The following is a 23,940-nucleotide window of genomic DNA, read 5'->3' as shown; positions in this document are numbered from 1 at the left end:
TATCCTCCACCCAAAGGTGGGCAAGGTGTATCCATGAGGAATCATCCCAGAGCACGTGGTAAGCCAGAAGGAAGGCTTCCCAGTTTCTAGGACAAGCAGCAGGGGCGGAGGGGGCAGTGGAAAAAGGCTCCTGCTCTCTTCCCTGGCCCCGCCCCCCAACTCTTCAGCCCAGGCTATTCTTAGAACCCAGATAATGCCAGCAGTTGCTGTGGCTCATATCAGCTTCCAGAAACACCCGGCCCTGAGAGGCCCAGCACTGCCCCCCTCCCTGGCACGCTGGCCTCTCTACCAGGTAGGGGGGTCCTGCTCGCTCTGTCCACCGCGTCCTGCAGGCCACACACATTTTGGCCATGGCCGATAGGTAAGAGGACTGGCTGGTGGGCCCCTCCAGGACTTTCCTTGCCAGGCACCTGGGTGGAAGTAGGAAGGGCTGAAGGACTCTCTAGGGTGTGAGCTGACCCCTGGAGGTCACCATCCACCTGACCTATCCCCAGCCTCCAAATTATGCTCAGCATGTGAATGAGAGGGGTGGGGGCTCTGGACCTGGGTGAGCCTGGGGGAGGAGGAGAGAGGAAAGAGCAGCAAGAAGAAAGCCTGGGAGGGTCAGTGTATGGAGGAGGGGAGAAGGGGATAAAAAAGAGGAAACTTGGCAGAAGAGGGTCTGATAGATATGGCTCCAGAGTCAGACTGTTTAGGACTTCCCTGGTGGCCCAGGGATTAAGACTCCGCACTTCCAATGTAGGGGGTGTGGATTCAGTCCCTGGTCAGGGAACCAAGATTGCACATGCTGTGCAAAGTGGCCAAAAAAAAAAAAATTCAGAGTCAGACTGTCCAGCACCACTTACTTGCTATATGAGCTTAAGCAGGTAACTTTTTTTTGTTGGAGCTTCAATTTCCGTCATAAAACTAGCATAATCTTATTCCACTGGATTGTTATGCAGAGGCAAGGAAATAAGGTATGTAAAGAGCTTGGTCTGTGTCTGACATATACACACCCTTTGTAAATGTTTGACAACAGTATCATTGGCCCCATCCAGCAGGCAATGATTCTTTTTCAGCTTTGCATCTGCATGGATGAGGCTGAGCACGTTTTAGGACCACCTCTTCAAATTGTTGCTCTACCATTCACAAGCTAAGTGACCCTGAGGTAGTAACTTAACCTCTCTGAGCCTCGGGGTCCTTCTCTGAAAAATGGATATACAAAGAGTACCTGCCTTAAAATGTTACTGAGGGAAATCAGTGGTCCCCAACCTTTCGGGCACCAGGGACTGGTTTCAAGGAAGACAATTTTTCCATGGACCTTGGAAGGTGGGGATGGTTTGGGGATGATTCTCATAAAGAACGTGCAGCCTAAATCCCTTGGGTGTGCAGTTCACAGTTGAGTTCGCATTCCTATGAGAGTCTAATGCCGTCGCTGATCTGACAGGGCAGAGCTCAGGAGGCAATGTGAGCAATGGGGAGCGACTGTAAATAGAGATGAAGCTTTGCTTGCTCACCCACCACTCACCTCCTCCTGTGGGGCTCAGTTTCTAACAGGCCATGGTCCCACATCGTGGGGTGCTGGGGGCTGGTGACCTCTGCTACAAATGAACCAGAATGCTTAGCCCATGGTAAGAGGTCAACAGTGTGAACACACCAGCCCTGCAGTGATGAGTATGTCGGGGTCGTCTAGTGGGGAGGCCTTGCTGGGTCTTCCACGCTTGGGATAGACTCTGAGATAGTGTCCAGGGCAATCAACATTCTAGAAGAGACATCCTTGTAGGCCTACCACGGAGGTCCCAGAATCTTGTAAGACCACAGACACCCCAAAATCCTGTGCCACAGCCTAGGCCCTCCCTGGGGTCTCAGGATCAGGACAGGCTTGTCCCAGCCTACATCAACTTCCCATTTCATTGCATTCAACAAACAATCTCTGATGCCCCCCAGGTTGGGACTGGTTCTAGTCTTGCTCCTAAGGTCCAGGTATCTGTTTTTGGAGTGGAGAATGAGGGAAGAACTCTCAGAAGACCAGTTAGAGATGGATGGACGGTGGGATGAGGTTGTGGTTATGCCTTTGTGATCATGGTCCATCAACTTGGGGTGAAGGGGTGAAGGGCAGACAGAGGCTCAACGAGTTAGGCTTGGAAGCCAACCCGAATGGTCTACCCTGGGAATCAAACGGTCTACCCTGGAAATCGTGAGGTGTGCAGGGTGACCTTGTGCTCTCTCATATATCAGGGTATACTGCCCACCTCTCTGCGAAGCTAGACTTTGAAGTTTGAAGCTACCTTGAGTTTGAAGCTACCCTTCGGACTCAAGGGTAAGAGGTATACTGCCCACCTCTCTGCGAAGCTAGGCTTTGAAGTTTGAAGCTACCTTGAGTTTGAAGCTACCCTTCAAACTCAAGGGTAAGAGGTCTCCTTTAGGACAGCCTGCAGAGATTTTTTTTAATAGGTTGAAAATGTTGTTATTAAAATGTCTCTATTTTCCTACCTAACACTTGGGGTCTTAAATTTCACTTTTCACTTGAAATTTTTGAGATAATTATATAGTCTCAAGCGTCAATAAGAAATAATACAGGGACTTCCCTGGTGGTCCAGTGGCTAAGGGTCTGTGTTTCTAATGCAGGGGGCCCAGGTTCCATCCCTGGTCAGGGAACTAGATCCCTCATGCCGCAACTAAGAGTCGCATGTCGCAACTAAGTCCCAGCACAGCCAAATAAGTAAATATATATTCTTTAAAACAAAAAAATTTTTTTTCAAAGAGTCAAAAAAGAAATAACAGAGAGAGATCCCCTGTATTGACACTGATACAATCCCCCAAGTTTATTCAGATTTTCCCTGTTTTACACCCTGTGTGTATGTATGTGCATGTACATATATGTATTAAATTCTGTGCAACTCTCTCATCTGTGCAGATTCAAGGATCTACCACCACAGTCAAGATATTCAACAGTTCCAACAACACAAAGGTGCTCCCTTTCATAATCATACCCTCCTCCCTTCCATCCTTAACCCCTGGCAACCTCCTGTGTCACCCATTTCTAAAACTGTCAATTCAGAAATGTTATGTAGGTGTCTTGCTGGGAGATGGTGTACAATCAAATGAAGATGTCTACAAAATGAAAAACCTTTTAAGTACTGATAAATATCACATTAAATGACCAAAAAAAAAAAGAAATGTTATGTAAATTAAATCATACAATGGGTAATCTTTTGATATTGGCTTTTTTTACTCCGCATAATTCCCTGGAGCTTAACCCAAGCTGTTGTTTATATCAATGTACACGCATGCTCGCTTGCTTCAGTCATGTCTGACTCTGACTCTGTGCAACTCAATGGACTGTGGCCCGCCAGGCTCCTCTGTCCATGGGATTCTCCAGGCAAGAATCCTGGAGTGGGTTGCCTTCCGTTCTAAGATAGATCTTTTATAAAAGTGAAGTAAAAATCTTTTATGGAGACATCCTTGGTTGTTCAATGGCTAAGACTTCACACTCCCTATGCGGGGGGCCCAGGTTCGAACCCTGATCTGGGAACTAGATCCCACATGCTGCGACTAAGAGTTTGCATGCCGCAACTAAAGATCCCCCGTGCTGCTACTAAGACCGGGTGCAGCCACATAAACAAAAATAAATATTTTTAAAAGAGAAAGTCTTTTATGAAAGCTGAAGTAAATCCAACTTTCAAAAAGTGGGGGATACTTGTATTAGGATTCAGTCACTCCCGAGTATTTTAGACCCCCGTCCTTAGAGACAAACAGGAGGAGAGTATCTAAGGAGTCCCTGGACCTCATTTAAACTTGCAGACTGTAAACCTGTCTGCTGCCCTTGACCTAGAGACCTTGCCAACTCCTCAGCCTCACCTCAGGTAGCCCCACCCTCCCACTCACTCCTCTACATACCCACCAGCTTCTGAGAGCTTATAAACAACACCAATCTCCTTTCTGCCTCTTCAGGAACTTTCCCTCTGCCATTCCCTTACTTGGAATACTCCCACCCCAAACTAGGGCATGGCTGCCTCCTTCCTGTCCTTTAAGTCTCAGCTCAAATGTCACCTCCTCAAAGAGGCCTCCCTTGATTACACTGGCTAAAGTAGGTCCCTTCTACAAATGTCATCTCTTCCCTCTTGGTATCACATATCTCAGTTTTTAAATTACGCTTACTGGTGCACATGTGCTAAGTCCCTGCAGTCGTGTCCAGTGCTTTGCGACCTCATGGACTGTAGCCCGCCAGGCCCCTCTGTCCATGGGATTCTGTAGGTAAGAATACTGGAGTGGGTTGCCATTTCCACCACCAGGGGATCTTACCTACCCAGGGATCGAACCCACATCTCTTACATCTCCTGCGTTGGCAGGTGGGTTGTTTACCACTAGCGCCACCTAGGAAGCCCACATTTACCTATACTGGTAGGTTGGCTTATTTACCACCTGTCTCTCCCACAAGAGTGGATCCCACTGTGCATCGCCACAGCCAGCACAGGACTTGGCACAGAAGAGGTGCCCATGAGGACCTGCCTAATGGGTCATGTTACTGCGGGAGGTGGGGAATCTGCCTCTTAGGAACTATCTTCCCAGGGGCTTCTCGTTCTGCTCCCCGCTGCCCTCTCCATGCCCAGCTGATACTGTGACTTAGGCTTCTCAACCACCCAAGCCTGGGCAAGCGTCTCCTTTCTTTGCTGTTCCAGGTTTAGCTGAGCCAGGCTAACAATACAGCACAATGTTGAGGAGTTCTGGAGTCAGACTGCGTGAGTGCAAATCCTCAGTTATCCTGTCCCTCTGGTCCTCTGTTCCTCATCTATAAAACAGGAGTAATAACAGTACCTGCTCCACAGGAGGGCTTCCCAGGTGGTGCCATGGTAAAGAATCCACCTGCTAAAGCAGGAGACGCAAGAAGACATGGGTTCCATCTGGGTGGAGGAAATGGCAACCCATTCCAGTATTCTTGCCTGGAAAATTCCATGGACAGAGGAGCCTGGTGGGCTACCGTCCACAGGGTTGAAAAAAAGTCAGAAATGACTGAGCACACAGCACACTGCACAGGAATTAAATGAGACATTACTTATAAAAAGGAAAAGGCGCAATGCCTCACATATAATGTAGTCAATACACAATCCTTACTATTATTTTTATTATCATTATCATCATTCCCAAACTTAGTGAATAAACAAGGAAAATACATACCATCTATACAGAGACCATGAGAAGGTCCTCAAGAAAGGGTCATTCCTAAGATGGTGGGACCCCATTGTCATCCTATACAATTCCCTTCAGGCTTCTCTCCACCTCCCTTCCTTCTTGGTGAAAGTTTGGGGAGATGGAAGGGCAAGACAATACCCCTGCCCTGAGGCAACAGTCCCATCACTGGTTTCAAGGTGACCACTGCCTTCCCCCTCATATACAGAGTTGTCAGTCTCACTCAACACTTCCTAGTTTCAGGGTCTCCCTACAAATAGCCAACAGTCTAGGCCCAGAGCCCTGCCACCCTCTAGCCACAGGCAAAGCCAAAGCTCATCTCCTCATCAAAGAGCTGAATTCATTCTACTTTCATGCCGTCCACTCAATCGTGCAAATATTTACTGAAAAATAAATATTTTTCTATTAATCTGGGAAATCCTAATAAGATACCATTTCACACCCACTTGGCGCTAGTGGTAAAGAACCCGCCTGCCAATGCCGGAGCCATAAGAGATGTGGGTTCAATCCCTGGGTTGGGAATGATCCCCTGGAGGAGGGCATGGCAACCCACTCCAGTATTCTTGCCTGGAGAATCCCATGGACAGAGAAACCTGGTGGGCTACAGTCCATAGGGTCTCAAAGAGTTGGACATGACTGAAGCAACTTAGTATGCACGCACGCACACAGCCTGACAAAATCAAAAACGCCTGACAAGAGTGAGTCTTGGTGAGGATGCTGTATAAGGGCAATTCTAATACATCATTGGCAGGAATACATATTTGTAAAACCACGTAGGAGAGTAACTTTGTATTATCTAGTAAAGCTGAATATGCCCATGACCGTCAACATATTGCTCAAGGAGGCACATGTTAGACTATTTTATCATTTGTGATAGCAAAATACTAGAGACAACTGGAAGGATCATTCATAGGACAAAAGGTAAATAAAATGTGATATTTTTATGCAACGAAACCTGTAGAACAGTGAAAACTAATGAACTGATCACTCTTACCAATATGATGACTCTCCCAACGTAAGACTGAATGAGAAAAATCAAGTTGCATAAGAACACGTATGTTATTTAAAGTCCAAAAAACAGGAAGAACAGACTCATTTATTTTTTACAAACACACACCGAGTAAAAGGACTAAATGCATATGACCAACCTCATACCATATACAAAAATTAACTAAAAATGAATCAAATGATTGAAGAGCAAAAACTATAAATCTCACAGGAAAAGACATAGGTGTAAAGTCTCAGGTCTTCATGATTTTGTGATTAAACTTTTTAATAATTTTATTGATTGATTCTTGGTTGTGCTGGGTTTTCATTGCTATGTGGGCTTCTCTGGAGTTACAGAGAGCAGGTGCTACTCTCTAGCTGCAGAGCACAGGCTTCTTGCTGCAGTAGCTTCTCTTGCTTCAGAAAACTGGCTCTAGGTCTTCATGATTTGAGATTAAGCAATGGTTTCATAGACATGACACTCAACACAAGCAACCAAAGAAGAAATAGATGAATTAGAGTTCATCAAAATTTAAAACATTTGTGCTCCAAAGAACACCATCAAGAAGCCAGAAAGGAAACTGTCAGAATGGGAGAAGCTATTTACAAATCATATACCTGGTATAAGAGTGTATATATATATATATATATATATATATATAAAAATAAGATATATTACATATATCATAAGAGTCTGGTATCCAGAATATATAAACAATTCTTAAAACAGCAATATTCTCTGCCCTTAAAATGGGTAGAAGGCTTTAACAGTCATTTCTCCAAGGAAGATATACAAATGGCCAATAAGCACATGAAAACATGCTCAATACCTTCTCCAGGGAATCTTTCTGACCCAGGGATTGAACCCACGTTACCCCCACAGCAGAGTCTTTACCATCTGAGCTACCAGGGAAGCCCCAAGAATACTGGTGTGGGTAGCCATTCCCTTTTCCAGAGAATCTTCTCAACCCAGGGATTGAACCTGGATCTCCCACATTGCAGGCAGATTCTTTACTGTCTGAGCCTCCAGGGAAACTTAGTTATTAGGGAAATATAAATTGAAATGACAATGAGATACTACTTCATACCCATTAGGATTGTCATCATCAGACTGACAAGTGGTGGTGAGGATATAAAAATTAAAACTCTCGTACATTGTTGGTGGGGATGTAAAATAGTGCAGCCACTTTAGAGACAGTGGCAGTTCCTCAAAAAGTAAAACAGTTACCATGTGACCGAGCGAATCCACTTACATACCCAAGAGAACTGAAAATATACACAAAAATTGGTTCATAGCAGCACTATTTATAATAGCAAAAAGCAGAAACAACCCAAATTTCCACCAACTGATGGATAATTCACCTGCCTGCCTGCTGTATTCACACAATGGAATACCATTCAGGCAAAAACGGAATGAAATATTGATTCGTACTACGACACGGATGAACCTTGAAAACATTATGATAAATGTAAGAAGCCATACACAAGGGGCCACGTACAGGATTTCACTTACATTCAGTGTCCAGAATATGCAAATGCATAGAGACAGAATGCAGGTTAGTGATTGCCAAGGGCTGAAGAGAGGGAAGAATGGGGGGAGTCACTGATAATGAGTATAGGGATCCTTTTAGGGGTGAAATTGTTCTGGAATTAGACAGTGATGATAGATGGAGTCTTGTGAATACACTAAAAGTCACTAAACTGTAAAACTTAAAAAGGTTGAATTTTATGGTATATGAATTAAATCTCAATAAAAAATGGCATAGAATAACAAACAACAAATTCTGGAGACTCTTAACTTTGCCGGGGGTGGGGTGGGGCAGTTTAAAGGGACACACAGGGGCCTTCAGCTACATTAGCAGTTTTTGGGTGGTGGGTATATGGTGGGTATTTATACTTTTCTCAATACTTTCATAATAAATAAAATTTAAAAGCATTTACTGAGTGTCAACAATACCAGATACCTGGCTGGTATAGTTTAGTCGCTAAGTCATGTCCGACTCTTTGTGACTCCATGGACTGTAGCCCGCCAGGCTCCTCTGTCGGTGGGATTCTCCAGGCAAGACTACTGGAGTGGGTTACCATTTCTGTGGATCTTCCCAACCCAGGGATTGGACCCACGTCTCCTGCATTGCAGGCTGATTCTTTAACGCTGAGCCACCTGGGAAGCTCCCCTGGGTGGTATAATAATGGGTAAAATCAGATCTCACCCTGCCCTACAGGAAGTCCCATAAGGATAAGTAGTAAGTGGAAAAAAGGGACTGTCAGAGAGTAAGTCATCACTTCTTCCTGGGCTTCTGCTTCCTCTGGGATGAAATGAGAGCTGGACTAGAAGCTTGTGAGTAGAAAGTCTCTGAGGATCCTAGGTGCTGAGGAGTGTGTCTCCCCTTTATCAGCCTACAGCTTTAAGAATTCATCACACACCATGAGCACACAGGCCCTGGCATCAGTCCTGATGCCATCAAGTATCCCAAGTGGTCCTAAGGCAAAGCCCAGCTGAGTCTGTTTCTTCTCAGCAAAATGGGAACAGTGACTTCTCCCTCCTAGGATTCCTGGGGCATGTAAATGAGATAACACATATAAAGTGTCTGGGACGGGCCTGGCACACAGTAAATCCTCAACACATGAAGTCCTCCCTTTGATTCCCAAGGCATTTCCTGAGCAGCACTGCTGGGCCAGGCTTGTGCTAGGGGCTGGAAGACAGAGGAATTCTACTCTGAATGGCCAAGCAGTGGCCCCCAGCCAGGTAGAGAGACAGCCTCATAATTCCAGGCAAAGTGATGCCATTGCTAAAAAGAGACAGCGGCCACGTGCACAAATGCAGACCTTGGGACAACACAGATGTCCCAGTCAAGAGGCCCAGTCTAGGCTTGGCCAGAGGCCCTCAAGGGTGAACGGCAACATACAAATTCAAAAGACTGGCCTCCATTCACACAGCAGTGTAGCCATTCTTCTCTTTTTCAACCTTGTTCAGACTCAACTGTTCCCACAAACCCTAAGAACAGAGTTTGCAATGGATTCAGAAGTCAGCTTTGTGAAGCCTGAGCTCATGGCACACCCCGAGGTGCACGTGTAGGGGCACAGTGGCGAAGAGGGTGAAGCTCCATGATCTTCGGCAAGTCAGGGCATCTCTTCAAGCCTCCAAGTCCCCAGCTGTAAAATGGATATGATAACAGTCCGCACCTCCAAGGGTTGTGGTGAAAGTGAGATAGCAACTGCAAAGCCATCACCCAAGTACCAGCCCTTAACAAGCAGATCAAATAAAGATTAGCTATTATTAGAAAAAAAAAAAAAAGGGAAATGAGGGGATCCAGAGAGGTGAAAAGCCTTGCTCACAGTCACACTGGTAATTCGTGGAGTCAGGATTTGAACTCGTGTCAGAGACATCGAAGGACTTGGGGCATCATAAACTCTGTCTGCTCCAAAATCTTCAGCAGGTTCCCTGTTGTTCACTAAAGGGAATCTATCCCTGCCATTGGGTGAGGAACCAGCAAAGGCATGAGGCCAGAAAGACCTTGGGCAAGTTCCCTAATTCTGGCTTCCTTGATCTGGGATACCTGAGTCAGCCCAGAGAGGTCTTTGAACTCCTCCCCACGGTCTGCAAAACGTTTACATCTAATGGAGATTCTCAAAGGAGTCTATGGCCTCAAAAGTAACAAACCACAGACTCAACCTCACTTTGTGTTTTTCTTATCCATCTAAAGGAGATACAGTACCCACCTGGAAAGGCTGGGAGGGGATCAAATGAGACAGCTTATGAGAAGCACCTGAAACATCCCATGATTTAACCTAATCTTGGTTTCCCTCCCTTATCTACTATTCCAGGTGCTGAGACTAAAGTGGTGAACAAGACAGATACTGCCCCTATTTTCATGGAGCTCACTTTTGAGTGGAGGGAAACCCCGAACATTAATAATTTCAGTTACTAGGAAGTGCTATGCAGAAAATACACAGGAAAATGTGATACAGGCTGATCAGATGGGGATGTCACCTGAGGAGGAAATATCTGAACAAAAAGGAGCCACTTATGCCAAGACTTATGGGGAAAAGCAGAGGTTGGATGGCATCACCGACTCAACGGACGTGAGTTTGAGTAAACTTCGGGAGCTGGTGATGGACAGGGAGGCCTGGCATGCTGCAGTCCATGGGGTCGCAGAGAGTCAGACACGACTTAACGACTGAACGATAACAAGGGGAAAAATCACCTGGGCAGAGGGAGCAAGAAAGGCAAAAGCTCGCTGAAAAGATCCATGGCCAAGAGCCCCTCACTCCCAGTCTCACCACAAACTGGGATTTCTTGAACAAGTCACATAACTTCTGAGGCTCAGCTGCTACATCTAAAAAATGGGAATGAAGATACCTTATCTACCACAATGTGAGAGAACTCAACCAAAGAGGTGTTAAGGTCTGGGATACTCTCCAAATCTCACCAATAGGCACCCGATACATATCATTTGGCACTCAACTTGAAAGAGGAGAACCTGAACCGAGAATGCTGGGTCACGGTTTTTTATTTTTAATTTCACGCTGCACTAGAAATAGATTCCTTTGTTCCTTGTTAACACAGGATTTTTCCTGGCACCTGGGTTTTATTATAGTAACTGCTGCTTCAGTCTCTTAGGTACAAAAGCAGGCAAAACAGTGAAACCACTGTTCTGACAACCAGCAGACCACCTCTCCCTTCCTTCCCACCGACAAAACTGGAAAGCTGTGTGTCCTGTAGATAGAGCATGTACATACTTTGTTTAAGGAGTTGGAACCATCCTGTCCCCTGGATTGGGCCACTGATTTCTCATCAGTCATAGTTCTCTCTCCTAAATATCTCTTTCGTCTGTCCCCATCTCTCCATCTTCTCAGGCCTGCCTCATCATCTCATACTTTAACTCCCTCTGAGTTCTCTCTCTGGCCTTGGTCTCTGCACTTACAAACCATCAGCCATGCTGTTGCTGCTGCTGCTGCTAAATTGCTTCAGTCGTGTCCGACTCTGTGCGACCCCATAGACGGCAGCCCACCAGGCTCCCCCATCCCTGGGATTCTCCAGGCAAGAATACTGGAGTGGGGTGCCATTGCCTTCTCCGCAGCCATGCTGTTACCAGTATTTTATACACCACATCTCTCTCTTGCTTTAATATCTTTAGATAACTCATTGCACAAATGCTAAACTTCTTAACCTAGCATCCAAGGCTTCCTCTCCAAGAATGAGTTCCTAAGGGGCTGCTCCAACCCCCCAGTGTCTACACCAGACTCCTCCTTGTCTCCAAAACAAAACTAGCCACATTCATTATTTGCATTTTTTGTTTCTGCTCCGGCTATTTGGTACACTGTCCCCATCCCTGCCTCTCACCTCCACCCCTACTTCCTTCACTGCTTACATATTCCTACCCATCCTTCAAGACCCTGGAAGGCTTCCCTACTTCCCCAGAAAAAAGAGTTTACCTATCTACCTTTAATAATCAGATGTAAAAAGAGGGGCTCTGTCTTTCTCATGGTTAATTCTCCAGAGCCTGCTGCTGCTGCTGCTAAGTTGCTTCAGTCGTTTCCGACTCTGTGCGACCCCAGAGACGGCAGCCCATCAGGCTCCACTGTCCCTGGGATTCTCCAGGCAAGAACACTGGAGAGGGTTGCCATTTCCTTCTCCAATGCATGAAAGTGAAAGTGAAGTTGTTCAGTCATGTCCGACTCTTAGCGACCCCACGGACTGCAGCCTACCAGGCTCCTCCGTCCATGGGATTTTCCAGGCAAGAGTACTAGAGTGCGGTGCCATTGCCTTCTCCGTCTCCAGAGCCTAGATGGATAAATTCAGTTTAATTAAATTTCATATCAGGTGCTTCAGACTGAGACGAACCTATCACAACCCAGAAGGAACAGTTAAAGGAACTGGGGCGCTGCCAAGGGGTGAGGAAGGATAGGGATCAAAAATCTGCATTAAAAAAAAAAAAAAAACTGCAGAAGATTCTGGTGTCAGTGATATCGGACATTTTGTGAAGCACTGGATCACCCTCAAAGTTCCTAACTTTAAAACTACAGGAAAGGGGACCACGGAGGAAAAAAAAAACTACAGGAAAAATGAGAAACTACTTTGCTTCTGCCATTAAGGCTTTTCCTGAAGCTGCCCCATGGCTGGAGAAATCGGGTCTTGTTTTCTGGGACCCAGTTAAGTAGAAAACAGAAGCCTGGGTTCCAACACTGGCTCAGCCTTCAACATGTTCTGGGGACCCTGTGCGGGTCTCTGTCTCTCTCTGGTCTCTATGACCACACCTACCACAATCAACTGTGTGTCCCCTAGGTAGTGACTGTCCCATTTTGGCTACCGGGTTCCCCCATCTTGCATCGGACATCGTCAGCTCTGACGCCCTCCGTGCTCTGCACTCCGTCCTTCCCAAGGTCCCATTCCCCTGGGTCCAGCCACGGACTGTCCCCTCCCAGACGCCGTCCAGCTCCGCAAGCACTAGCCTCGTTCCCCGCCCTGCTCTTTAAGCCCTGCCAGGTCGGTCCGCGCAAGCGCGTTGGGTCTCCTCGAGGCCCCGCCCCCTGAAGCTCGGGTAAAGGCGTCGGAGGCCAGAGTAAGGAACGCGGCTGGACGACGGAAGAGTAGGTTGGGGCACAGCAACGGCGGCCCGCAAGGGTCACGTTTCTTCGGGAGGAAGGACACGCGGGAGGGGTCTGGTCAGCGATCGGAACCCCGGTGGCCGGGAGATGTTGCCGCTCACACCCATGGCAGGGACCTGGAAACTGCTGTCCAGTGAGGGGGAGGGGCTGGTGCTTCTTGATTCCAGATTCCCCAGATCTGACTCCAGATCGGGCTGGTGTCGGGGACTCGATGCCGGTGAGACTAGAGCCGGAGTTGTTGGGGGTTTAGAACTACTTTGCCCCGACTGAGAGCAAGCGGGCCCAGGAGGTAGAGCAAGCCTGGGCAAGAGACCGTGTTGTTGGCCCCGGCTTCCCGCAAGTATTGACCTGGCCCTTGGCTTAAAGTCTGACCGGGTTTTCTTGCGGGCGTGTTAAAGCTTTCGGTGATCGGGCTCCAGCTTCTCATTCATTCACCATTCATTCATTTAACACCCATCGAATTCAGTAGTAGGGGCTGGAGCTACAGAAGTGATCAAGACCCCTATTCCTTACCGTACTGGGAAAATTAATGAGCTGTAGAAGGAAGCCCCGGGCGGGGAATAGGGACAGCTTCTGAAACTTAAGTCGTGAACGCTGGTCGGGAGGGGTGGGGATTGTCCCAAAGAAACAAATGCCAAGGCCTGGAAGCGGGAGAGAAGCTGGTGTGTCCTGAAGATACATCACTCCGAACCTGTTCAGTGCTTAGGGGAGAGATGGCGGTCTTTGGAATTAGGTTGCTAACAGTGGAAAGAAATCAAGGAGTACAATATACTTAGAATCCACAGGATTGGGGCAGAAAGGGTGTAGGCAAGAAGTATATACAAGGCTTGGGTGCCTAGGGAAAGACTACCCACTCCATTTCTCTGGCCTGAGAATTCCATGGGCTGTATAGTCGCAAAGAGTCCAATGCGACTGAGCGACTTTCACTTTGGGTGCCTGGGTGGGGTTCATCAAGAGCGGGAGCAGATTTATGGCAGACAATACATTCTATTCTGGTTCTATGGAGACTGTCAGTAAGCAGTTGGATATTCTCCTTTGAAGGTCAGGAAAAGCACTATAGTGAAGTTACAGATTTGATGTCATCAACAAAACAAAGCCACAAGAAGGGTTGAGACTGTAGAATGAGAAAGGGCCCGGTCAGTACTTTTCATAGTAATTATTTTTGTCTCATCTTTCTTTGCATCCTGAGTCCGGGTCCTGGCATTAAATGCCAGTCAGTGTTTACCAGCTAAACAAAAGGCCAACAGCAGGCAGAGATTGGAATCCCAGAGCTGTGAAGAAATGGGGGCTACTGGAGGGTTCCATTGCTCTAAAGTCAGAGTCACAGGTGCTAGTCTTGGCTTCGCCACAAGGCTGCTGCGTTACCTCTGACAAGTATTCTCACTGTAAAATGGGTACAGCCAGAAAAGAAGCTCCCACATATAAAACTCCGAACACTGCTAAGGCACTGCACACAGATTTTTTTTTTCATTTAATCGACACACTGTCCTTATTTATAAAAGAAGGAATTATTATGGCTTCGAACCCATCTGACTGACCCCAGAGTTTCGTTCTCTCCTATGACTGCCCTTATCTGTGTCTCACCTGAGAGGACCCTTTTGAAATCACGTGCTCATTCTTTCAATGCATTGTGCTGAGGCCCACAGACTTTCATGATTGGTTTAACACCAGTTCTGTCATGGGGAATGGGGGATGGAGCCAAATATGATGGAGGTCATTCTCCAGCTCTCTTCCTGTGACCACTGAGCTGAGCAGCCGTGTTCTGTCCACAATTTTTCTTTCCGATCTTCTTAAACCCCTGGGCCTGCTGCAAAGTCAGTGAGTGTCAAAGTGTGAGTTGGTTCACCCGATGTGTCTGTGGCAGCCAGTGGGACTCCTATTACACTGGGAACTTGGGTTTCAGTTATTCCTATCCTGCTAATATGACTTCTCAGAAATGTTTTCTGTGTTTGGTTCTGCGATGATAGATGTCCATACAAAGAATGTCATCATTTCCTGCTAGTGGTTTTGCCTCTGGTTAGTATGAGGGAGGGGTTCACTTTATTTGCATTTAATAGTATTCCGAAGAGGACTCCTTTCCCCCACTCTTGCATAATTTATTTGAAACCTGCCTACGTGGGTTGTTGAAGCTAGAAGGGGAATTAACAATATGTTGCAGTGGTTCCCATTCCAGGAATATTTATTTTAAAAAGAGAGCTTCAGCTCTTCCCTCCGCTTAGACCTCTTGAATCAGAATCTCTAGCAGGGCCTCGGATCTGTATTCTTTTCCAAACTCTGTATTCAGCCGGTTTGGAAACCATGGCCTAGTTCAGACCCCTTATTTCACAGGTAGAGAAGCTGCAGTTCTGGGAAGAGAAAGAACTTGTCCCATTCATATATGACATTAGCGCCTCTCTCTCCAATGAAAAGCATTGGGCTGGGAGTTCAGAGACCTGGGTTCAAGTCCAGGTCTTGCTAGTCATTATCTTGAGCAAGTCACTTCATCTCTCTGAGCCTCCACTTCCTTACTGGGAGAATAATGCTGTCATTGTATTAGGACTCAAAAGAGAGACTGTCAATGGAAATGCTTTGTCAGACTTTCCATTTTGCACTCATGGAAGTTGTTCAGAGCTGCCAGCCAATGTTCTCTTCCCTGTACCACACTGCCAGTTGCTGGGCCCCAGGCCATCTGTCACTAAGCCCTCCTCTCTCCTTCTGTTGTAGGTTGGGATGGCCACCGGCTGGGGGAGCCTCTTGCAGGATGAACAGCAGCTGGAGGAGCTAGCAAGGCAGGCTGTGGACCGGGCTCTGGCTGAGGGTGTGTTGCTGAGGACCTCACAGGCACCCAGCTCCTCTCATGTAAGCCTCTGACCCCTCTTCTCAGCACTGACCACACAGCTTAGATCCTACAAGGCCCCTGCTAGGCTGGAGGCAGTTCCTTTGGACTTAAAGCCCACATCTCTTTTGCTTTATTTATTTATTTTTTTTCCAGTAGCTTCAATTTATCTCTATAAGAGATAAATTTATCTTATCTTGAAGTGAAGTGAAGTGAAGTTGCTCAGTCGTGTCCGACTCTTTGCCACCCCGTGGACTGTAGCCTACCAGGCTCCTCCCTCCATGGGATTCTCCAGGCAAGCGTACTGGAGTGGGTTGCCATTCCCTTTTCCAGGGGATCTTCCTGACCCAGGGATCGAACTCCGGTCTCCCACATTCCAGGCAGACGCTTTAACCTCTGAGCCACCAGGGAAGCCCTGGTCTTATCTTAATTTATCTTAATTTTATCTCTTAAATTTATCTCAATCTCTATAAAATTTCGGAGAAGGCAATTGCAAGCCACTCCAGTACTCTTGCCTGGAAAATCCCATGGATGGAGGAGCCTGGTGGGCTGCAGTCCATGGGGTTGCTACGAGTCGGACGCGACTAAGCGACTTCACTTTCACTTTTCACTTTCACACAGTGGAGAAGGCAATGGCAACCTACTCCGGTGTTCTTGCCTGGAGAATCCCGGGGACCGCAGAGCCTGGTGGGCTGCCGTCTATGGGGTCGCACAGAGTCGGACACGACTGAAGCGACTTAGCAGCAGCAGCTATAAAATTTATCTCTAAATTTATCTCTGTAATATTAAAAAGCATCATGCTTTAAGCTGAGTAATCAACTTTAAGTCTAAAGAGCTTAAACTGTGACTTAGGCAAGTTACTTAGCCTCTCTCAGCTACAGTTTCTTCAAATATAAAAAAGAGATAATAATGGGGCCTACCTTATGGAGTTGGTAAGAGAATTAGAAGGTAATTCACATGAAGCACCTTGTCCAGTAAACTTATTTTTTAAGATCCCCTAGTCATACTACCTTCCCTGTAATTGGTTTGTGGTATATCCTTCCAGGTTTTCCTCTGTGCATTTATATACATATATAAGTATATAAAGAAGGGCTTCCCAGGTGGCACTAGTGGTAAAGAACCCGCCTGCCAATCCTGGAGACACAGAAGATGCAGGTTCGATCCCTGGATCGGGTAGATCCCCTGGAGGAGAGCATGGCAACCCCCTCTAGTATTCCTGCCTGGAGAATCCCGTGGACAGTCAATAGTGTCACAAAGAGTTGGACACAACTAAGGAGACTTAGCATGCACATATATAAATAAATGCAGTTGACCATTGGATTAGAGGATTAGAGGTGTCTGCCCTCTGCACAGTTGAAGATATGCATGTAACTTACAGTCGGCCCTCCATATACATGGTTCCTCTGTATCAGAGGTTCAGCATTCACAGATTCAACCAACCTTAGATCATGTAGTACTGTAATATTTACTGTGGAAAAAAATTATGTATCAGTGGACTTGTGCAATTCAAACCCATTGTTGTTCACGGGTCAACTATATATAGTTTTTAAGAAACAAGCTGGATCACGTATATTATTCTATGAGGTATATGTTTGTTTTTCATTTAGCAATCTGCCTTAGAACTCTTTCCAACTGCCTTCATTCTGATGCATAGCATTCCAAGTGTGAATGGATCACAGTTTAACTTTATGGATGGCTATTTTGGTGATTTCTCATGTTTTATGATTCCATAAAGCCCTACAGGGAACAATCACATGCGTGCCTGTTTGGGCACCTGTATGAATGTTTCTCTAGGGTTGATACATAAAAGTAGAACTGCTTATTCTAAACCACATCTTAAAACAAACAAACAAAAAAAATCTCATCCCTTTAAAAAGAATTTGTTTTGTGACCAGGTAAGACATTTTCGGAGAAGAAAATGGCACCCCATTCCAGTACTCTTGCCTGGAAAATCCGTGGATGGAGGAGACTGGTAGGCTGCAGTCTATGGGGTCGCTAAGAGTCAGACACGACTGAGCGACTTCACTTTCACTTTTTACTTTCATGCATTGGAGAAGGAAATGGCAACCCACTCCAGTGTTCTTGCCTGGAGAATCCCAGGCACAGGGAAGCCTGGTGGGCTGCCGTCTATGGGGTCGCACAGAGTCGGACACGACTGAAGCAACTTAGCACAGCAGCAAGACATTTTCATGGTTTGAAACTCAAAAGGTGCAAGAGTTTACAGTTCAGTCCTCCCTTCCACATTCCCTAACCACCCAGTTCTCCTGCTCTAAAGGCAACCTGTGTTTCAGCATTCTTGTTTATTCTTTATTACCTTACTCTTAACAAGAAAATATGTATGTATTCCTTTTTCCCATTTTTTTACACAAAGAAGTGTGTTAGACAAACTTCTGTGACTTAACACATACCTTATAATTATCCCCATTAGTGGCTAAAAAGTTGCCACCATCTTTTTTTTTTTGCCAAGCCACATCTCTTTTTGTCTCTGTGTGCCCAGAACCTAGTTAAGGGCCTGGTGGAGAGTCCAAACTTAATAACTGGTTTGAGGCCCAAGTGAATGAGAATGACTGTCACCTAAGGCAGACTGATACTGTAAACGTTCTGCCTCTGGCTTTAGGATTATAATTCTCTTTGAATTAGTGTTTTCATTCCCATCAGATATATAGCCAGGAGTAGAACTGCTCGATCATACAGTAGTTCTATTTTTAGCTTTTCATACTTGGCTGAAACAATTTACATTCCCACCAACAGTGTTTGAGGGTTCCTTTTTCTCCACATCCTCTCCAAAATTTGTTACTTTTTTAGTCTTTTTGATGATAGCCGTTCTGACAGGTGTGAAGTGATATCTCATTGTAGTTTTGATTTGCATTTCTCTCATTAGCGATCTTGAGCATCTTTTCATGTACTTGTTAGCCATCTGTATGTCTTCTTTGGAGAAATGTCTATTCAGGTCTTCTGCCCATTTTTTGATTGGTTGTTTGGTTTTTGATATTTAGCTGTATGAGCTGTGTGTAAATTTTAGATATTAACCCCTTGTCAGTCATATCATTTACAAATATTTTCTCCTTTTGTGTAGGTTGTCTTTTCATTTTGTCTTATGTCAAAAGTGTTCCACCTATGTTCCCTTCTAGGAGTTTTTTTTGTCTTTTTAAAAAATAATTTTATTTATTTATGGCTGGGCTGGGTCTTCACTGGTTCACAACAGTTTTCCGTAGTTTCAGAGAGTGGGGGCGACTCTTTGTTGCAGGCCCTAGAGCACACAGATTTCAGCCGTTTGGCACACAGGCTTAGTTGCTCCGCAGCACGTGGACTCTTCCTGGACTGAGGATCAAACCCATGTCCTCTGCGTTGGCAGGCAGATTCTTACCTACTGCACCACCTGGGAAGTCCTCTTCTAGGAATTTGATGGTTTCAGGGCTTATATTTAGGTCTTTAAACCATTTTGAGTTTATTTTTGAATATGGTCTGAGGGAATGGTCTAATCTCATTGTTTTACATTTGGCTATCCAGCTTTCCCAGTACCGTTTTCTGTAGACACCATCTTTACCCACTGTGTGTTCCTATTTCCTTTGTTGTAGATTAACTGGTCGTAGGCGCATGGGTTTACTTCTGGGCTCTCTGTTTCTGTCCCATTGATCTATATGTCTGTTAGATTAACTGGTCGTAGGCGCATGGGTTTACTTATGGGCTCTCTGTTTCTGTCCCATTGATCTATATGTCTGTTAGATTAACTGGTCGTAGGCGCGTGGGTTTACTTATGGGCTCTCTGTTTCTGTCCCATTGATCTATATGTCTGTTAGATTAACTGGTCGTAGGCGCGTGGGTTTACTTATGGGCTCTCTGTTTCTGTCCCATTGATCTATATGTCTGTTAGATTAACTGATCGTAGGTGCATGGGTTTACTTCTGGGCTCTGTGTTTCTGCTCCATTGATCTATATGTCTGTCTGTCTGCCAGCACCACACTGTTTTGATTACTCTAGCTTTGTAGTATAGTCTGAAGTCTGAGAGAATTATGCCTCTAACTTTGTTCTTTTATTTTCAGGGTTGCTTTGCAATTCAGGGTCTTTTATGGTTCCATATAAATTTTAGGATTATTAGTTCTAGTTCTGTGAAAAATATGGTTGTTTTGATAGGAATTACATTAAATCTATAGGTTGCTTTGGACAGTATGGCCATTTTAACAATATTAATTCTTCCAATCTAAGAGGACGGGATATCTTTCCATTTCTTTGAATCATCTTCTATTTCCTTCATTAATGTTTCTAGAATGTATATTCCTGGATGTTTATTGAAGCATCTATTTGTAATGGAGGGGAAGAGAAGGAAACCACCTTGATGTTCATACTAGAAGGCTAGATTCAATAAATTATGGTTTATACAAAGAATTGAATACTATACAGCCACTGAAAATAGTGAAAGTGTTCTATTTGAATGTATTTGGAAATGTCTCAAAATATTTAAAAGCAAAGGACACAACAATGTACATATTATATGCTTTTGCATGTGTTAAAAAAAGAGAAAATATGTATGTATACATACACATTAGTCTAGAAGGGTATGTGAGACACTGCTGCTGCTGTTGCTAAGTCACGTCAGTCGTGTCCGACTCTGTGCGATCCCATAGATGGCAGGTCACCAGGCTCCCCTGTCCTTGGGATTCTCCAGGCAAGAACACTGGAGTGGGTTGCCATTTCCTTCTCAGTGCATGAAAGTGAAAAGTGAAAGTGAAGTCGCTCAGTCGTGTCTGACTCTGTGGACTGCCGCACCAGGCTCCTCCGTCCATGGGATTTTCCAGGCAAGAGTACTGGAGTGGGGTGCATTAGTATATCATTTTTCATGGGGTGGCAAAGAATCAGACATGACTGAGCATGCAGGCATGATCATGAATGCATGAGTATACCATGGGGAGGAGAACTGGGTCATTGGGAACAGGGTGAGAGTGAGACATGCTTTTCACTATGTCTTTTGAATTTATATTATGTGTTTGTATTATCTATTCAAAATAATACTTTTAAAATAAATTTATAAATGGCAACTTCAAACACTGTTAACTTATACTACCATAATGACAAACTGATACTAACTCATAGGTTAGACTCAGTAATGCTTCATAATATAATATAAGCACAAAGTCATAATATAAGTCACAAAGTCATCTTCTCTTTCCCAAGTTATAATTCATTTGTTGTTGGAAATCTCAGAATGTATTATCCCCTTCTAAAAATAGTATTCTAGGTGGTATTTGGGTTTCCTGACTCTGCCAAAGTCCAGAGAACTCAAAATGCAGCTGAATGAATTCCAGGCCTGGCAACCTGGGTCACCATCTCCAGCAGTGGGGGGAAACCATCCCTGGCTTCTCCTCTGGGGGCCAGAGTCCACTTCTGCTACAGTGGTACCTGTGGGACTCTCTCTCTCCCTCAACCAGAAGGCAAGGGGACTGTCTCGGATGTGAACCCACCAGGAGAAGTGTGTGGGTGTGGGTGTGGGTGTGGGAGTGGTAGTTGTTTATAATCATCATGGTTCACATCCCAGTTTCACTTAATAACCTTGTATAATTTTGGTCATGTTACTTAACCTCTCTGAGACTTAGTTCCCTTATCTGTTTAGTAGGTATAGATAATAATAGTATCTTTCTCAAAAGGTTAGATGATGAATCCATGTAAAGTATTTAAAACAGTACTGAGCATACAGTCAATGCTCAATAATTTTTTGGCTTATTTGTCTAGACTTTGTAATTTTTTATCTGTTTACATTAAAAAAAATCAGAAGTGATTGGTCAAAAACAAAGTCTAGAAGTTCTCTTACTTCCCACTCCTCATCCTGTTCTCCCTCCCTTCTCAGAGGTAACCAGTGTTCTGTAGTTTGTGTGTTTTCAGTAATATGGGGCACACTTTCCATGGGGTTGTGTTTGCAGGAAGACAACACATTCACAGGCGTTCTACCCATGCCCACTCTCTCTCCTTGATCAGGTGGTGAGCTATGCTCCATTCACACTCTTCCCTTCACCGGTCCCAAGTGCCCTGCTGGAGCAGGCCTATGCTGTGCAGGCGGACTTCAACCTCCTGGTGGATGCGGTCAGCCAAAACGCTGTCTTTCTGGAGCAGACTCTCTCCAGGTACGGAGGGGAGTGGGGGAGAGAGGGGGTGGGGTGGGCAGGAGATGCTAGAGCTAAGGGACTGGAAGACTGGGACTCATGAGGTATGACCTGGGCAAGTGACTTTGTGGTGAGGGACAGGTACTCCCCAAGAGATAGAAAAATTAATGGAATAGAAGTCAGGAGAGCTGGCTTCTAACCCTGGCTCTACCACTTGCTTATATGGTCTCAAACAAGTCCCTTTCTTTCTCTGGGCCTCAATTTCTTCATCTGTAAAATGGGGAAGTGAAAGTTGCTTAACCATTTCTGACTCTTTGTGACCCCATTGATTGTATAGTCCATGGAATTCTCTAGGCCAGAATACTGGAGTGGATAGCCTATCCCTTCTCCAGCAGATCTTCCCGACCCAGGAATTGAACCGGGGTCTCCTGTGTTGCAGGCAGATTGTTCACCAACTGAGCTATAAGGGAGGTTGGCCTAAATCTAAGATCCATAACAATGCTGACATTCTGTGAGTCTCTGACCTGTGACCTGCCCCCTGCTTTGAAGACTGAAATTTCCATTTGGAATTAGAGAAGGTCAGGGCTCTCCAGGTGGCACTAGTGGTAAAGATCCTGCCTGCCAATGCAGGTAGACATAACAGACTCGAGTTTGATCCCTGGGTTGGGAAGATCTCCTGGAGGAGGGCATGGCAACCCACTCCAGTATTCTTGCCTGGAGAATCCCATGGACAGAGGAGCCTGGCGGGCTGCGGTCCATAGGTCGCAGAGTCAGATGCAACTTAGCACGCATGCATGCAGCCTAGTTTTAGAGAAAATAGAGGGCAGGAGGAGTTATTGGGTTTAAAGTCAGATTTTTTACTCAACTTAAGTAGTGGCTGTTTCTTGTCACCTCAGGCCTCTCATTCTGGATGAGATGGGGTGCAAACTGGGCCATGCTCAGTTCATGAGGATACAGAACCCCTGAAATGGCTCATTCCATCCACCCCTCTTTGTCTCTTCTCCCTTAACTTCTTTTTTCCCTTGAGGCCCTGGGGCAATGGACATTTATTTTAGAATGAAATTAGAATTATATGTGTATGTGTGTAGATAGAGAATACACATATATACATGCACATAAATATAATTGTATGTCTGATTAATTTATCAAAAAACTTTATTTTGTTAAACACAAAATCTTTTAAAAATGTGCAATTTGGTGTGATGGTGAATAGGAAAAGGGTTCATAAAGGTAAGAAGTTTAGAAACCATTAAAGTGAAGTGAAATGAAAGTCGCTCAGTCGTGTCCAACTCCTTGCAACCCCATGGAATAGTCCATGGAATTCTCCAGGCCAGAATACTGGAGTAGGTAGCCTTTCCCTTCTCCAGGGGATCTTCCCAACCCAGGGATCGAACCGGGGTCTTCTGAATTGCAGGCAGATTCTTTACCAGCTGAGCTTTACCAGGGAAGCCCCTGGAAACCATTGACTTGGAGCTAAAAATCCACTGAATCATGAGTGTACAAACTTCTCCAGTACATTTTCCTCGGGTCTTTCTCAGGATAGGCCCAGATTTTGTACCTGTGACTCTGGATTGTGGAGAAATATGAGCAGCCTGATTTTTGACCTTTACCCTGAAGCTGCAGTTACATGTGAGACTTTCCCTGTAGTCCAACTCTGCAACCCCTGCCTTTGTTATTACCTTCTCCTCCAAAATACACACAAACCCTAGCTTATAAGGGAGAAAAGACCAGGATCACAGCTGGAATAGCAGCCTAGGCCCTGGAGTTGAAGGGGAGCATCTCTTCAAAAAAGGGTAAACGTGTCTCAATTTTGCTAGAGGCAGAAGCCCAGCTGGTGTCTCTCCTCCTTACCAGGGGCTGGGAGACCCCCTGAGAGAGCTGATGGAGACCAGAGGAACTTCAGGGCAGGCCTGATCTCCATGGGCTCAGTGGGTACCCTATAGCAAGGTGAGCCTGAGAGTCAGGCTTGAGCAGACATGCAGAAATTCATGCCTGAATCTCGAGAGGCAACAAGTTACTTACCTGTGGGTGTCTCTTCCTAAGGCTCCAGAAAACCATACTGATGGGTTCTACGTCATGTACCATGTCACAGCAGCACACTTGTCCATGAGCATGAGCCAACACAGACATGTCAAACAGGAGAGACAACGCTAACCATCACACAAATAAAATGGAACATTATAACTGTAGGCAGCACTATGCAGGAGAGGTCCACAGTGCTATGCGAGTGCATATCAGGGTATCTGACCCAGATATGGAAGGCTT

The 23,940-nt window shown here is 45.5% G+C and overlaps 1 protein-coding gene and 1 long non-coding RNA gene across 4 annotated transcripts in view; both read left to right on the top strand.

Moving 5' to 3' along the window:
• The first annotated feature begins 235 nt into the window (after window positions 1-235).
• On the top strand, window positions 236-7,845 carry LOC138990454 (uncharacterized). Its single transcript, XR_011466589.1, has 3 exons — window positions 236-361; window positions 2,218-2,299; window positions 2,897-7,845. It is a non-coding gene; the product is annotated as an uncharacterized lncRNA (long non-coding RNA).
• Window positions 7,846-12,615: 4,770 nt separating this feature from the next.
• The window catches only part of GSS (glutathione synthetase), a 31,064-nt gene continuing 19,739 nt past the window's right edge, over window positions 12,616-23,940 (top strand). Inside the window, exons 1-3 of one of the 3 annotated variants that reach the window (XM_005900427.3) lie at window positions 12,616-12,747; window positions 15,469-15,603; window positions 21,551-21,696. In XM_005900427.3, coding sequence (XP_005900489.1) covers window positions 15,475-15,603; window positions 21,551-21,696 — 275 coding nt within the window. In that variant the 5' untranslated portion in view covers window positions 12,616-12,747; window positions 15,469-15,474. Of the gene's footprint in view, window positions 12,748-12,834; window positions 12,983-15,468; window positions 15,604-21,550; window positions 21,697-23,940 lie in introns of those variants that run through there. The other 2 variants (XM_070381631.1, XM_070381630.1) reach the window with 2 other exon arrangements.

This window comes from Bos mutus, chromosome 13 (assembly GCF_027580195.1).
Source record: "Bos mutus isolate GX-2022 chromosome 13, NWIPB_WYAK_1.1, whole genome shotgun sequence".
NCBI lineage: Eukaryota > Metazoa > Chordata > Mammalia > Artiodactyla > Bovidae > Bos > Bos mutus.
Note: the sequence above shows the minus strand (reverse complement) of the source record. Positions and strands in the feature narration are given on the sequence as shown.